The sequence below is a fragment of the Canis lupus genome, chromosome 21, assembly GCF_011100685.1.
Source record: "Canis lupus familiaris isolate Mischka breed German Shepherd chromosome 21, alternate assembly UU_Cfam_GSD_1.0, whole genome shotgun sequence".
NCBI classification, from domain to species: domain Eukaryota; kingdom Metazoa; phylum Chordata; class Mammalia; order Carnivora; family Canidae; genus Canis; species Canis lupus.
The window spans coordinates 20,514,470-20,530,789 of NC_049242.1; the positions used below are offsets into that span (position 1 = coordinate 20,514,470).

General features: G+C 39.1%; 1 protein-coding gene and 1 long non-coding RNA gene across 8 annotated transcripts in view; one reads left to right on the plus strand and one right to left on the minus strand.

Moving 5' to 3' along the window:
* Positions 1 to 16,320, plus strand: part of NARS2 (asparaginyl-tRNA synthetase 2, mitochondrial) — a 136,435-nt gene that overhangs the window by 118,131 nt on the left and 1,984 nt on the right. The window contains exon 14 of one of the 6 annotated variants that reach the window (XM_038568488.1): positions 12,234 to 13,791. The exons of 1 other annotated variant lie outside the window; for it this stretch is intronic. In XM_038568488.1, coding sequence (XP_038424416.1) covers positions 12,234 to 12,294 — 61 coding nt within the window. In that variant the 3' untranslated portion in view covers positions 12,295 to 13,791. Of the gene's footprint in view, positions 1 to 50; positions 115 to 2,457; positions 3,652 to 4,094; positions 5,288 to 12,233; positions 13,792 to 16,320 lie in introns of those variants that run through there. 4 more of the 6 variants (XM_038568489.1, XM_038568487.1, XM_038568490.1 and 1 more) reach the window with 4 other exon arrangements.
* Positions 1 to 16,320, minus strand: part of LOC111091519 — a 52,834-nt gene that overhangs the window by 31,945 nt on the left and 4,569 nt on the right. The window lies entirely within an intron of this gene.

Consider the following 16,320-nt stretch of genomic DNA (forward strand, 5'->3'; position numbering starts at 1 on the left):
TTTCAAACTTTTAAAATTTCTTTTTTTTTTTTTTTAATTTTTTTTTTAAGGTATTTATTTATTTATTTGTGATAGTCACAGAGATAGAGAGAGGCAGAGACACAGGCAGAGGGAGAAGCAGGCTCCATGCACCGGGAGCCCGACGTGGGATTCGATCCCGGGTCTCCAGGATCGCGCCCTGGGCCAAAGGCAGGCGCCAAACCGCTGCGCCATCCAGGGATCCCCAAACTTTTAAAATTTCTAAATAAAAATATCTAGTATTTGAATCTGCTTCCCTTTATCTGGTAATCATATAATATTTTAAAGGTGGAAGGGATTTAGAAATCTTCAAGTTTGTAGTCTCTACTAGTGTTCCATTCCACTGTGAGTAGCCACCCCAAGTGTCAGATAATTTACTCACTTTCTATTTCTACATGCCAAATGTAAGTCACATTTATAACTAGTTCCACAAATTTCATACCATCTCTTCTACAGTCTGGCTACCCTAGAATCAATTTAACAACAATCAAAAATAAAAAATCCAACAAATGCGTATTTGTTCAAAAACTTGTTTTTTATAAGTGGACTTGTCTATATATCAAAGCAAAGGCAAGAAAAATGCTATAGACTGAATCCATCTGCTGAATTCATTTTCCAGACATGTATGCCCGTGTATACATTGACGTATGAGAAATTTAGAGATAGCTAAAGCTATTGCTGGACTTCTAGCAGCCAGCCCAGATCCTGCAGATATTTATGGCAGGTGGTTTGATAGGCCTTTCATCTCATTTTCTCAGTAAATGAAAGTATATCCTGTCCTCATGCCTTATAAACTTAAAGTTAATTCAGCTACAAAATATTTCATTTACTCAAGATTGTGCTTCTTCCATTATTCCTGATAGTTCTTAATAATCTGAAGTTTTATACTAGATATCCTATTTATTGATCCCTCACTTAATTGTAATTCACCTTGTTGCAATTCATCTTTTAGAAAGATAAGTATTTAATCTTAACTGTCTAAAATACTGATACATGTGGTCATTATTATTAATAGTGGGGAAATAAGTGATAGTCTTTTTTTAATATTTATTTATTTATTTATTTATTTATTTATTTATTTATTTATTTATTTATTTATTTATTTATTTAAGAGAGTGAGAGAGAACATGAGGGAGAACAGAGAAAGAGAAGCAGACTCCTTATTGAGCATAAAGACCCCAGCGCAGGGCTTGATCCCAGAACCCCCATATCCTGACCCTAGACAAAGACAGACGCTTAGCCCACTGAGCCACCAAGGCAACCTGTGATAGTTTTTATTCTTGAAAAGCCATATGAGTACTAGCTATGGCACTTAAGTTTTATTCTAGAACTGATTTTACAAATTATTCAAGAAGCTATAACTGGGACGCCTGGGTAGCTCAGTGGTTGAGAATCTGCCTTCGGCTCAAGGCGTGATCCTGGAATCAGGATTGAGTCCCCCATTGGGTTCCCTGCAGGGAACCTGCTTCTCCCTCTGCCTATCTCTCTGCCTCTGTCTCTCTGTGTCTCTCATGAATAAATAAATAAATCTTTAAAAAAAGAAAAAAGAAGAAGCCATAACTTGCTTTTAATCAATATTGTATAACTAAAGAATTCCCCCACCAAATGACATAGTAAAAATACTTACAAAGTCTTCCTCCTCTTCCTTTAGTGAAATAAATTTATTACAGGCTGGTGTGTTGAATTCTGAATTCAAATCATGACTGCACCATTTTCTAGCCATGGGATCTCATATGGGAATTGAATGAGTATAAACAAAGCTTCAGAGCCTATCTAGCTTTCCAGAAAAATGACTCTGGACTTATTCTACTAGGTTTGAAGCACAGAACTGGAAATTTCACTCTAGCATTCAAGAGTATATTTTTATGCCTTCAAACAATAAATCGTCATAGAGTTAGTAAAGTATCTACTCTAGAGCAGACCCTGGAGATAAAAGGTTGAATAGGACACAGTTCCTGCCCTTTATAGAGCTTATAGTCTAATCAAGTAGGGGCATCTTTTTATGATTTATCAGGCAAAACCCTTCACTCTCCTATGTGTATTAAACAACATGATTTTAGTAAGAAAAAAGCATTAACATATTAAGACATAGAAGTAGAATGCATTTTCAAGAAAATTAACATTTTTTGTAACTTTGTGAGGCAGGTTTTCTGTATGTAAGTCCATAAATGACTTAAAAAGGATCAAGTAAAAAAAAAAGGATCAAGTGACCAAAGCCCATTAATGCATGACAGAATTTGTTGCTGTTTGAGTAAACCTTCAACAGATCATTTTAACTTTTCTGTGTCATTCACCTGTCCTTGGAAGGAAAAGATTTGTTTACCACAATGATGTGAATAATAACAAATGGTTGCAGAATACTTTTGAAACAAAATCCTGTCACGACGTCTGATTCAGCACAGCATCTATAGTTGAGGATTCTCTGTTTTTCAAAATCAGGTACCTGGACCTCCGTCGATTTGGATCTGTTCCCCATGGAGGTTTTGGGATGGGATTTGAACGCTATCTGCAGTGCATCTTGGGAATTGACAATATCAAAGATGTTATCCCTTTTCCAAGATTTACTCATTCATGTATTTTATAGCCGGAAGACTGGTTAAGGAAAATTACCCCGTACCAGACATACTGCATGTGAATATGCATACAGGAGAATGCATGTTTGAATTTTAGAAATGCAGAAGCTTTCAGTATGTAATTGTCATGCCATAAGATAGAGCATATGAAAAATAGAACTGATCATAATTTTCCTAGAAAGTTGAGAGCATTTCATGGGAAGATGAACTCCCTCAAGAAGAGGTACTTATAGCAGGTAGCATCTCAAATCTATTATGTGAAGTAAGAAGAAATGAAGAGACTGAACCATAGTCTGAAAGGTCCTTTCAAACTCTCTCAAGACATGATGAGATGGTATTTTAATTTGTCTTTAATCATTAGATCACTGCCCTCTGTGACCTTTGAGAAACACTTGTAGCTAAAAAGAATGTTTTTTGGATCATTTGCCACGTGGCATTTAACCTATGATAAATGCCCATCTTGTTTTCATCAACTTACTAGACATCACAGAAAAAAATATTCCTTTCGGGGTCCTTAAGTTACTATTCTGAATTGAAATCTTCTTTCATCAGACTGGGTGAAAACAGTCACATTTAATAACTGTTGATCTTTAATTATAAAAATGAATGAGATGTATTAATTATCTAAACTAATGACCGTTGTTATAATTTGTTTATAATAGATGTTTATAACTTCCCTGATAATAAAATAGATTTAAAAAATAAATAAATAAATAAATAAATAAATAAATAAATAAATAAATAAAATAGATTTTTGATACCTGTGAAAGAAAAATACAGTTAAAATTTTTAAATTCCACTTGGCCTTTTCCCAATGAAATTTGGAAGAAAAGTATTTTCATTGCAAGATGATGATACAAATATAGCTAAACCTAAAGGATGGGTAATTTGGGATTCAATAAGTAACATTGTCAGGACGCCTGGGTGGCTCAGCAGTTTAGCGCCTGCCTTCAGCCCAGGGTGTGATCCTGGAGTCCTGGGATCGAGTCCCATATTGGGCTCCCTGCGTGGAGCCTGCTTCTCCCTCTGCCTATGTCTTTGTCTCTTTCTCTGTGTATCACATGAATAAATAAATAAAATCTTTTTTAAAAAAAGTAACATTGTTACTTTTATTATTAGTTATTGAGAGGATCGCTGATTTGGGAGTTGAGACCTGATAATTGTAGCACTTTATGTGTATGTTTTTGGACAAGCCACTTACTCTGTATGAGCTCATACATCATTTTCCTCAGAGTTGATATAACAGTTACATGAAAGTGTGTGTATATGTGTGTTTAAAACTGTGAAATGCTACACAAATTGTTTTTAACTCTTTTAGTCCTTATTGAGTTACATACCTATGGACTTACAGCAAAATTGTATACTCAGTAGAGTTTGTATGTATCAAATGATGGTAAATGGCAGGCATACCTGAATAATCAGTTTTCTCTGTCTCATTAGATAATTTATCTTAGGTTATTTCCTAATGACTTTGTATGTGTTTTATTTTATTCTAACTCAAAGCAAACAACTGAAAAGAACTGCAGAACCTTAGAGCTGGAAATCACAGAAGTTACTGAGATGTTCTCATGACCAAACTTCTGCCTGATGCAGAGAGATCCTGTACACCTGGGCAGCCTCTTCTTGGCAAAGTGCTCAGTATCCCACAAACTAGCTCATTCCATTTCTGCATCTCTCTAATTAGTAGCTTTTGCTGAGCTAAAATCTACTTTCCTAAAACTTTAATCCCCTGGGCTTAGATACCAAGTTTAGGATAGTACAAAGAGGTAATTAGGGCTTTCATAAGGCTTGCCTCAATCATGAGTTAAAGATAAAATTCATTTGTTTGTTTGACAGATATTATTTGAGCTTATTCCATATGCCAACAATGGCTGGATGCTAAATAAATGATAATCAACAAAACAGAAATGACCCTTGCCTTCATGGAGTTTACATTCTATTCGAGAAGATACACAATCAGTAAGCAAACAAATATTTTATTTCAAAATATGATGTAAGCTATAAAATTTTATGAAGAGCAGGGCAGGCACAGATAAGGTTGCTAGAGAAGGCATCTCTGAACAGGTGATCTTTAACCTTAGACCTGGGAGATAAATGCAAAAACCATTCTAAAACATTTGCAGGATCAATCAGTATTGATTTGACATTCAGGTATTGATGCTGTATTAATCTTGTGGCATGAGAATCACAAACACTCACAGGCCCCCAACCTGGAGGCACTAATATTTTCTGAGGCTATCAGGAATCATGTCTCCAGTGATTCTTGAGGAACCAGATAGAATTCTAATGTTAACATTACATCCTAAGTAACAGTGATATAAAGAATCATGAATCAGAGAAACCCCAGGTTCCCATCTCAGTGCCACCATTGATGTCACTGTGTAGCACTAATCAGGCAGGGTCATCTTTGTGCCCTCCATTTATGTCACCTGCAGAATTGTTGTTTCCAAGTGCATCAACTCTAAGGATTCTTCTTCTGTCTCTTGATCTTTCAGGAATTTGTGCTACAGATAGTCACTAATAATAATTGATTTAGAGTCTAACCTTTACATTTTTAGTACCCACTACATCTCCCAAAAATGGACAGTGAAGTTAAATCACTGAAAGTTTTATGATAGACTTCAGTATGTTCATTGTATATGTGTGGGGTGGGATGAGAGAAGGTCCTTCTCAAATAAACATTGTTCCTCACCTTTTCCATAGTCTTCAGCAGTATATTTCCCAACTTTCATACTTACTTATTCTTTTCCTCTGCAATTGATCACAAAACAGGTATCTGGTTGAAGCCAAACACTTGCCACTCATAACAAGCCTCAAAATTTGCATCTTTAGCTCAATACTTTTATTTTACCAGTAATTGAACAACAAATACTAGTATTAGACAAAGATGAAAATGCCAGAACTAAGCAGCAACAGCAGGAAAGAAACTTTAAAATGTCCATCTGTCAACTGGTGTATATAAATATCCAAATTCTACAGATAAACAGCATCATATAATTCTGTATAATGAATAGAAGTATAGATTTAATAGTTGAGGACTGCCTCTACTATAATAATATTCCTAAAGGACTTTGTGAGAGAAAAGGTGATATGAGGGTGTCTTTATTTGAATAACCAGTTTCCAATGAGGGAAAAATGAGATTCTGTTTTCCCAAGATTTCCAAACATCACCTCAAAATAGTAACCCCAACCACCCAAGAAAGAGTATTTTGAAACTTTGAAATGGTTTTTCCATCATTAATTTCCATTCTCATTTCAAATTTTGAAGTAGGTGGAGAAAAATAGTTACTTTCCATCTGGCTGTCCTCTTGCCTGGGGAAGTTGTGCTGTCTTTTTTTTTTTTTTTTTTTTTCTTTTTTGGTCTGACAAGAACTTAATTGTGTGAGTGATCCATTCCAGATCTAGACATAACTCTCCCACCCTCTGACCCAGCCCAGAGACTAACTGTCACAGAACAGCAAAGGAACTGTTTGACCTTTTGTCCCTCTCAGACAGGATCTGCCAGAAGCACCCCTCTACAATGTTATACATTCATACTCTCTATAAATTGAATCTAGACATTCAGGCATGACTGAACAGGCATTGAAGATGCAATTGGTGAGATGGATTAACTCTACTCTTCTTTAAACCTCTTGTTTCAGATAATTATAGATGAAAGATGCTTATTTGGATTGGATTGCTATTTATTCATATATTTATTTTAGTAAGTGGTGAGGCAAGAACATAAAAATGCAGAGTTGAAAGACAGATTGGCCTGGATTGAATTGATAAGAAATGTGTGGGGCTTTTTGGCTTCTGATCAATATTTGTATTCAGTCTGCAATCTAAAGTATGTATAATAAAAAGAAAACAGGTGGGAGTAATATCTGATGGTAGTTTCTTCCCAGTGTAGAGTCCAAATTAAAAAGCACTAAGGACAAAAAATAATCTTAACCTACACCAAAATGATTAATAGGACTTCCATAAGACGGATCTTGTTAGATCATAGTCAACACACCTCCAGAAACCCTAGACTTTTTGCCATTACCAGGAGCCCTGGATTACCCCTCTGAGTAGCTAAGGCCCCAGTTAGCTCTTAGGCAGTCTGATTTGGAGTCCAGTGAATTTACAGCCATTATTAGCACACTGTGTGGGAGTTTCTAGAGGAACTTTGTAAAGAAGGCAGGAGTTTTTGTGTTTCTTAAACTGTCATTCAGGCAGCTGTTGAATTAACATAGCTCCTGACTGTTCAGTAACTTTATGCTGCCTCCTTTATTGTTCATAATTGTTATCATTTGAACATCGCTTTACAGTTTACAAAATGTTTTAATGTATTCACAGTGTATTCTGCATTTTGTTATTTTGTAGCTTACCATGCTTCAAATTCATTTGATTTAGTAAAAGATTAGTTTATTTGTTATGAGGATTGGTTATTAGGGATTCCTGGTATCTGAGGAGAGTAAGACTGCAAATAAAGCTCACCACTCTTAGCCTGCAGAGAAACTGAAAGCCCAGAGCTCTGTAGTAACCAAAGAATTTTGTATCTTCAGCCCCAGAGTTTAGTGGACATGTTGCAAAACACATACTTTGGCCTCTGATTTCCTTGTTTTACACAAGGAGAAGAGATTTAAGAGTGTGCTGGGAAATGACAATTGAGTTCAAATGCATTCTAGTAAAGAGAAACACTGACTATGGAATAAAAGGTCCTGGACCCAGCAGTGTGCTAAAGCTTGCTATGTCTCATTTTTTAAAATGAATTTATTTATTTCTGCAAAATACAGCTAGAACTGTATTTTTCAGAATGTGGGCCATTTGCAGCTGTGACTCTTTGACTTACAATCTTTGCACGCTGGCTGAATAGTAACTGCTTTGCTGTTTTTGTAGGATCCTGGATTTGATCCTGAAATCAAGGGATTTGATCCCCTTGTCTATGATATGTAACCTATCCTCCCCTGTATTTTCCCAGCTCCTGGTAGTTTACCCACTCACTATCCCTTCAATGAGTAGGAGCTTTCTACCTAAGATAGAACTTTTTCTATACTTGGAGAACTCTGACCTAATAGTACAGAAACCTGCCTCTCTATAGCAAGTGTAGTAAGCCAGAAACACAGCAACACTGTTTCTTCTCCCCAGCCTTCTGTTCTCCAGGATAGAATCTCTGTAACTGCTCAGATGGACAATCTGCCCTTCTCTGAAGGACTGTACCCCACTAGATTATTCATCAGGCATTGTTACCTTAAAATGGGCCTTTTTCTTGGCAGAGGAATGCTTCCCTCCACTGTCCACCCAGCTGCTACACAAGTACGGTCTGATACCAGTTTTGGTATTAGAAGAGCTTCAAAGTCTCCAATGCCTCCTTGCCAGCTGTCTGTAGTAACGTTCTTCTGCCTGTATGTGTAATAATTGCTGACAAATCCTAATTGCAGCCTCACAGTGTTCAGGGCAGTCCCAGCCCCTTCCATTTGAAGATTGCAGTAATGGATTTGGGTTATATGCACATTTGTTGTTGAAGAACAGTTAAGTTTTTTCACTGAAGACTTCCATTAATATGCATTTTCTTTGCAGTGCCCCAAAAGGCAGGAGCTCATTCCTGTTCAGTTAAGATATAGCTGACCGATGATCCCTTTAAGTGTAATTTCCGTCTTTCACATTCTGCACTACAGGTTTTACATCAGGAAACTGTTGGGTCAAGTTCCTGCCAGAAAATATGGTGCATGTTCAGTGTCTTGGAAAGCACATTAGAGAGGGAGAGAGGACTCTGATTTAAGTGTTGACGTTCTACTTTTGAACAGTGGGACCTTGAGCAAGTTATTTTACCTGTGGGTTTGGATAGGCATCTGCGGGATGAGGGTAATCCTTATCTTACAAACTGCTGTGAGAAACAATGAAGGCATGTAGAAGGGTTTCATAAACTGCACAAATGGGCAGCCCTAGTGGCTCAGCTGTTTAGCGCCGCCTTCAGCCCAGGGCATGATCCTGGAGACCTGGGATCGAGTCCCACGTCAGGCTCCCTGCATGGAGCCTGCTTCTCCCTCTGCCTGTGTCGCTGCCTCTCTCTCTCTCTCTCTCTTTCTCTCTCTCTCACTGATGAATAAATAAATAAAATCTTTAAAAAATAATAAAAATAAACCTGCACAAACTTCATAAGATCTCCTAAGGGGGAAACCTTTTCAAAACTCAAAAAAATCTGTATGAACTAAGATGTTTATTGCATGTTGAATGAAATATTTATAGCCATTAAAAATTATAGGAGAAAATATGTTGAAAAAAATGTCAAATTGTAGTTTGTAACTACAATAGTGTAAAATCTGTATACATGGACAAAAAGCATATGGGGAAAAAAATGAGATCACCTGTTTCAGAGCATTGGAACTGAGCAACTTTTTTTTTTTCAAAACCTCGTTGGTATATTCAGTTCAGTTCAATAAACTTACTGAGCACACACTGTGCCCAGGTCCAGTGCAAGATTGCATATACAGAGATAAATAGGACATGCTTCTTGCCTTAGGGACTCCAGTCTTTGCCAGAGTTTACTGTGAATAGGAATCACAGGGGGAGCTTATTAAAAAATTCAGATTACCTGTCCTACCCTAGGAAGTCTGATTCAGTAGATGGAATGGCCCACAGTTTGTACTTCCCAAATAGTGACCCTGCGTGATCCTAATGTAGGCGGCTTATTTCCATACTGTGAGAAAGCTTCAGTGACACTTTAAAATTTTTACAGTAAAAGATAATAATTGCACAAATATGCTCACTAAGGAACATACGATGTTTCTGCCCGCACCTTTGAGCTGGTTTTTATCCCTCTGTACCAAGGAGGGAAAGCCAGCTCACAGAGTGATATTGCTCTTAAACCCATGTAGCATGAAGCCTACCACACCTCTTGACCTAGATCTCTTCCTCCCTTTTTTGTCCACTACCTCACCCATGTTTGGTTTCTTTCTCCATGCATGTGTGTCTCTGCCACTCTGATTCCTCCTATACCCAGTAATCTATCAACATCCAGATTCTTCCTCTTCCTTTCTCCAGCTGACCCCCCAACCAGGTATGTCCATTTTATTGAAACAAGCATATCTGCTTCACTAATTTGTTCTGGAAGGCTCTTATGTATGGTTAATGTTTCTCAGAAAACTCAGGAGTGGTCTGTTCATTGATCAAGAACTACAAAATTATCATATGTGGAAACTTTGGTGTTTTGGTGCTTGATTGACTGTCATTTAGCTCTTGATTAACTTTCTTCCAGTGAGTTAGCAGCACTCAACAGATTCCTGTCCTGCCAGTGGAATTAGAGTACACCCTGCATTCTGACACAGCACTACTTGTCTCGACATGCCTGTAAATGGGTTTGGGTAGCTTTCTCAGTCTACACACCTGTCACCTCTTAGTCACCCAGAATCAAAGTATTACAACCCTGATCACACTGTCTGAGATTATGAGGCTTTATTTCAAGAAGAGTGACACTCTAAAATGCAGCCAGGATTTCTACATTTTCACATGTTTATATTACTTCAAGATACCAGTGGTTGGACAATGGCTGCCAGACTCTCTTCATTATGCTCCCTCAGCACGATATGCAAATACTGGCCATCTTAAACTGTCATTTGTCTTCTCTGCCAGAACAAGAGCTCTGTAACACAGAGGAGACTGCATCCATCTTTGTATCTGCAGTACCTTGGAGAGTATCAGGCATATAGTGGGTACTCACCAAATAACTCTTGAATGAATTAACTGTCATTGAGGTGTCCCCCCAAAAAAGAGGAAATATGTTCATCAGACCAAAGGAAAATATTCCTTAAAAAGTAATTCCTCAGCTGTCTTTTCCCTCTTTATGTGTCTGAAATATTTCATAAATTTTTAAACCTGCCCTTTCAGCATAAAAATCCAACTCTGGAGCCACTGCCTGAATAGAAACAAAGAGTCAGGAGTCTTTTAAAAGTATGTGAGTTCAGCTAGTGATTTGTCCTTAGGAGCTATTACTGAAGCTGAACTTCTAGGGCACCTCTCCTGGCATTGCTTCTGGAGTATGGTAACTTAGTAGACTTCTCAAGAACCTTGCTCTACAGGTGCTCAGTAAATGATGAATGATGTATTTGATTGATAGAAGAAATTCAGAAGCAAGTCCCAGATGAACTTAGAGTTGCTCAGATTTTCAGTTCATGTTCTCTGCCTTGCTCTCCAAATCTAGACAAGCTTCTTGCCTCCAAATTGAAGTAGCTTACATCATTAGTTCAGCAAATGCGAATTAATGGTAACTCTGTGCATCCCTCTGGGGCACCCCAAAACAAGCAAAACCTAAGATCTTACAGTATCGGTTCCAGCTGGCTGAAATTTCAAATGATAGGTACTGGCTATGTCCTGAAAGGACCAAGATTGGTTTTCATGCCTCTTAAATACTTCTCGAGGTGTCAACTTAGTTATCAAACCAATTCCTCCTCTGAGAATTCCCCCCATCCCATCTTAGCCAGTGGATCCCCAGCAGACAGACAGGGGACAGGCACTTCCCTTCCTGACTGGATAAGGGGTGGACACCTGGCCCAAAATGGGCCAGTTTCATTTTCTCTTGGAAAAATGGGGTTGAGAACACTAGAGAATCTGGACTGGTTGCTTGAGCCAGGAATATGTAAATTTACGAGATGTAGGGCAACCATGTGCCTCAAGAGACAGAGAAGGCAGTCTGGAAAGAGAAAGAAATGAAGGCACATGTTCAGAGATGAAAAACCATATGGCCTGTGAAAGAGACAGACACACACATACAAACTGGCGGCCTAGTTTTTGCTATATATAGTTTTCGATTGCCAGCCTTCCTGAGGCCAGATTATTCAACTTTTTCTTGGGTTCCAGGGGATATAATTCATTTTTCTTACCAATAAATTTCCTATTTGGGCTTAAGCAAATTTAAAACTGCCTTTACCACTGAAAAGAAAACATACACTATCTGACTTATAGAAAGAATTCTCATTACTCTTTTTGTTTTGTAGTCTGAGCATCTTTTAGTCATGTCCATATATTCCTGAGAAATTTCTAAGAAATAAGATGCCATAGGAGGGGGAATGACTGCTTTTCAAGTGTCTTGATACCCGAAGTCACAAAAACAGAAAAATGAATGGAGGCTTATTTACAGAGGGGATTGGACAAATATCAGACCTTTTTTGAACTACCAAATTAGATTAGAGTGGTTTTGAAGAACCAATACATTTGGCAGCTTTGCAAGACATCTATTTTTGAAGATTCTTTCCAGAACTGTGTTAAGAATGGCTTTTGTCATGAGCCTTTGCTGTCCTTCAGACTAGCCAAAACTGAAAACTGTAAGAGACTGAATTTAAAAAAAGCGTGTGTGCCTAGAGCAACCTAGACCCTGCTACTGGCTGGCCATAAACAATGAAAGTAAGATTCCGTATTTTGCCCTTCAGAAACCGTTCGAAATGTGTGTAGAGCTTTGTATGTACCACATTCATTCAGCCCTGGCATGCCGCACCCTGAATTGAGTCCTCGCTCACAATCATCATTTTGAAAACATGCATGGAAAACAGGGAACTGTGGACTGCTAAAATCATCATTTGGTTCAGGAAAATGTTTTTGAAGAAAATCTTAGGGCTTTTTCCTAGAATCAACGACAATGTCAAGTTACAATGATTACTGCTAACATATTTCTAATCACTCTAGGAAAAGAAAACGCCAACAAATAAGTTTCCAGCTCTTTTCCAGTCAACACTCTGGACCTTGAAGAAGCTTGCATGTAATTTGACTGCAACTGACTTTCCTTTTTTAGTTAATTGTGTTAAATGCGCCTCATAACTCCTAATCCCAGTGGGGCTGTCATTTAGAAGGGGCTAGGGGGGGAAGCCGTTTTAATTCTGGCTTTTGTTTCAGCCACTAAGTGTAATACCACATGATTGTTGACCCAACAGTAATCCAGTTAAAAAACAGTCTTCAGAGTCACTGCATCATCAAAATTAACCCTGATTACATCAAATTATGTTGAAACAGACCACAGCTGTTTGCCCTGTTGAAGCAACTGCTTGAGAGCTCATCCAGAAGATCTATCTGGGTGTCAGGAAGATACATTTTGTTTTTTATTTTTGTTTCTCAACACAAATGTAGGAGGGAAACACTCTGTTCTTCCCAGAGTGCCTGGTGGGAGTTGAAAACTTTGTGATACTCCAGAATCAAAAATCTTAATAATTCCAAAATAGAAGAAAACCTCAGACCTTTTAAGGTTTTGGTTTTCTATAGGAAGGATGTAAGAAGAAGGAAACGTAAATCTATTGAGTATTGCTCTTGTCAGCAAAAAAGAAGTGGAACTTACTACTACAGAGAAGGATGGTGGGACTTTCTGTGGTAGGCTGTACACGGATGCTAAGACTGGCTCATACTAGCCCATGAGAACAGATTGTGGTGAAAAATTCTGCAAGCTTGTTAAATAAAAGGGGGCATTATTAAAAGAATTTAAAATGGAAATTAACAAGTATTGGAGAAGATGAAGACAAATTGGAACTTTCATACATTGCTGGTTATGTAAAATGGTGTAACCCACCGTGGGAAACAGTTCAGCAGTTCCTTAAAAGTTAAACACAGGAGCCCTGGCTGTCAGTTAGTGGAACATGTGACTCTTGATCTCAGGGTCACGGGTGTGAGTCCCACGTTGGGTGCAGAGATTACTTTAAAAATAAAAGTAAACACAGATTCAACCCATGTTCCAGCAGTTTGACTCCTAGGTATATATATATATTTATGAAAACACAGGTCCACACAGAAACTCATACAGGTATGAATGTTCACAGCAACATTATTCATGGTAGCCAAAAAGTGGAAACAATGGAAATATCCAACTGAAGAATGAATAAAATGTATATTCAGTCATTGGGGTATTATTCAACCAAAAAAAGGAAGAACTGATGTATGCTACAACACAGATGAACATTGAAAACATTATAGAAAGTGAAAGAAGTCAGACGCAAGAGGCCATATATAATTGGAATCATATGGAATGTCCAGCAGAATTGCAAATCCATAGAGACAAGGTAGATGAGTGGCTGCCAGGGGTTGGGATTCGGGGAATGAGGAGTGACTGCTAATGAATATGGAGTTACTTTTGGGGGTAATGAAAATGGTCTGAAATTAGATAGCAATGATGATTGCACAACTCCGTGAATATACTGGAAACCACTGAGATGCACACTTTAAAAGGTGACTGTTATGGCATATAAATGATAGGTTACTAAGAAATTAACTCATAAACTTATAATAAGTAAGTTACATTAAAAACAAAGGGAATAAATAACCAAAATTCACCAGTTACTATTTATTTTACTACACTGCTATCTCTGCTCTTGGCGTTTTTGTCTATTGTATATGTTGGAAGTACTAAACAATGATGGATTACTTAGCATCTCTTAATTGTGTTTATACACATGAAGTTCATAGCTTGAAATTGGTCAGGGAGGTGAGGAGGGTAGCGTTCGCACCCTCAAAATTGTCGCATACTACAAATCGAGGCTACTGCCGCCGCCGCCACCGCCACCACCACCACCACCATGTCACTGGCTGTATGGGTCAGACAGCCATTTGGGATAGCTCTGGTAGTTAAATGAGATGGTCTCCTGTGGCCTTTGGATCCCCAACAAAACAAAAACTAGCAAGTCTGCAAAGCCACTCTGCATGCATTTGGTGCAGAAGAATATGGCATTTCTGGTCACCTGTTGGAAGAAACCCACTTTGACTCAGGGAACACAATTTCTCCTGCTTTGCTACTTTGTGTGTGGGTACAAAGAGCTAAGTGATACGCCCCTATAGGACTTGTCAGAATGAGGCCAGATATCAGACCACAAATGATTTAATTCTTAGTCCCCGAGAGGAGAGCATCTGGGGAGCCTGCCCAGCAGTGTCAGGGTTAACAGTTAACCTCTCTGGAACCTAGAGATAGAAGTCAAAAGGTCTAAGGAGCCGTTGTTTTAGAAACGACCCAACAATTTCAACCACCTCTAAAAGTGAAGCCATGTAGGATTACCTCCACTTGCTCAGCCCTTCCCACCGGCCAATCCCTGTGGATTTAAACACTCCAGCTGGCTTGTAACTATCTTCACAGGTATTGTTTTCTGGTGTGGATGGATCAGAGACTTCTGGATGCTCCAGGAGTCCACAGCTTCCACGTGCCATCCTTTAAAGGTTGGGTTTTTGTCATCTCACAACATTCAGTGAGCATTGTGTGCCTGTCACCATGCAGGGAGGCTTCAGGGATACAAAAGTGAGGATGATACAACCCTGCCCAAGTATTTGCAGTATAGCGTGATAACAATTTATACAGGTGCAATGTGAATTCAGAAAAACATGAACAACTCTGCTGAGGAGTGGGGATGGTGAGTTTTAAGGAAAGCAATCTTGACATATGTTCGAGATGTAATTCAAGGTAGGACTTTTCTCTGAAGGGAGTAAGGGGCCATCACGGAAAGTATGGTCTGGAGTACCAGGGCCCTTTGTCAGGGATGTGACAAATCTTTGTTCTTGGGAGAATATGGTAACTGTGCGGCATGATCTGTGAATGCAATGAAGGTCCATCCTCACCAGTGTTAGCAAAAATGTCCCACAAGTCTAGCTGGCCCAAAGCAGTTAGCACAGGTTCTAGTTTCTTACAAAGGAGAAATTGGGAAATTGGACTTGCTCAAACTTTTCCCTATAAGAAAGTTTATTTCCAAAATATCTTCCACTGGGTATAATGTCAAATAACTCTCAGATTTTTAGCAGCTGCAGACAGGAAGGAAACCCAATAAGGTCTTCAGCCACACCGCAAGGCCACTTTCAGATCTCAGTCCCATTCAGATGCCTGAAATTGATTTGAGTAGGTCACAGTAATTTGATGGAACCAAATGGGCTCGAAGCATCCAGGGGTTAAAGAGGCACACACCTCAACATTCGTGAAAGCCCAGTGTCCTGAAAGTCACCAGCTGAGGTGGCTCAGCTGGCCACACTGACCTTGGCAAGCAGTACTCAGCTCTGAAATTAACCTGTCAACTAAATTGAAGGGGAGAAAAGGCAGCATGACTAGGACACAAACATCCATCCCCCACCCCCGGTCCAATCACTGACGTCAAGCCTGGCGTGGGTGGTATTAATCATGCCAGCCTGGTGTGCAGTTGAGGACAGCTCTCCTTCCAGCCCTTCCAACCCGTTCCTGGGACTGTTCCATCAGCCATGCACCTGCCGCTGGCCACAAACCCTCAACTCCCAGACAGGCACGGATGCAGGGTGTTGCCGATGACACTCAAAGCCAGAGTGCACCCTTTAGAACCCAGGCTTGGGGGGAGTGGGGGAGCCTTGTTGCTCATGTTTTCTTCCCAGGTATACAGTTCTCTAATCTCTGCAATGCTTCCTCCAGAGAAGCTCTCGCCATAAGATGGCCATTTCCTGAGGATTTAATGAGAATATAGAATTAATGGCCCAAAACTCTCTTTGCAGCCGGTCATTAATCCCCCTCAGGAAATACCCGTGATCTTTCATCAAAATTGCCTAAATTATAGACTAGTGATGCATGTCCTCACAGGTTTGGGGGGCTGGGGTTGGGGGGCTGTCATCCCTACTGGTTCCGATAGATGGCGCCTATCTTCATGTAAATAAATCATTCCTAAATCATTTTCCATTTCCCACCAGCGAAAACCAGAGGGTATTAAAACAAACGAACAAACAAACAAACAAAACCAGCAGGGAGTGGAGAGGACTCAGGAAAGGCCTAAACAGGGACGTTCTGTCCAAGGGC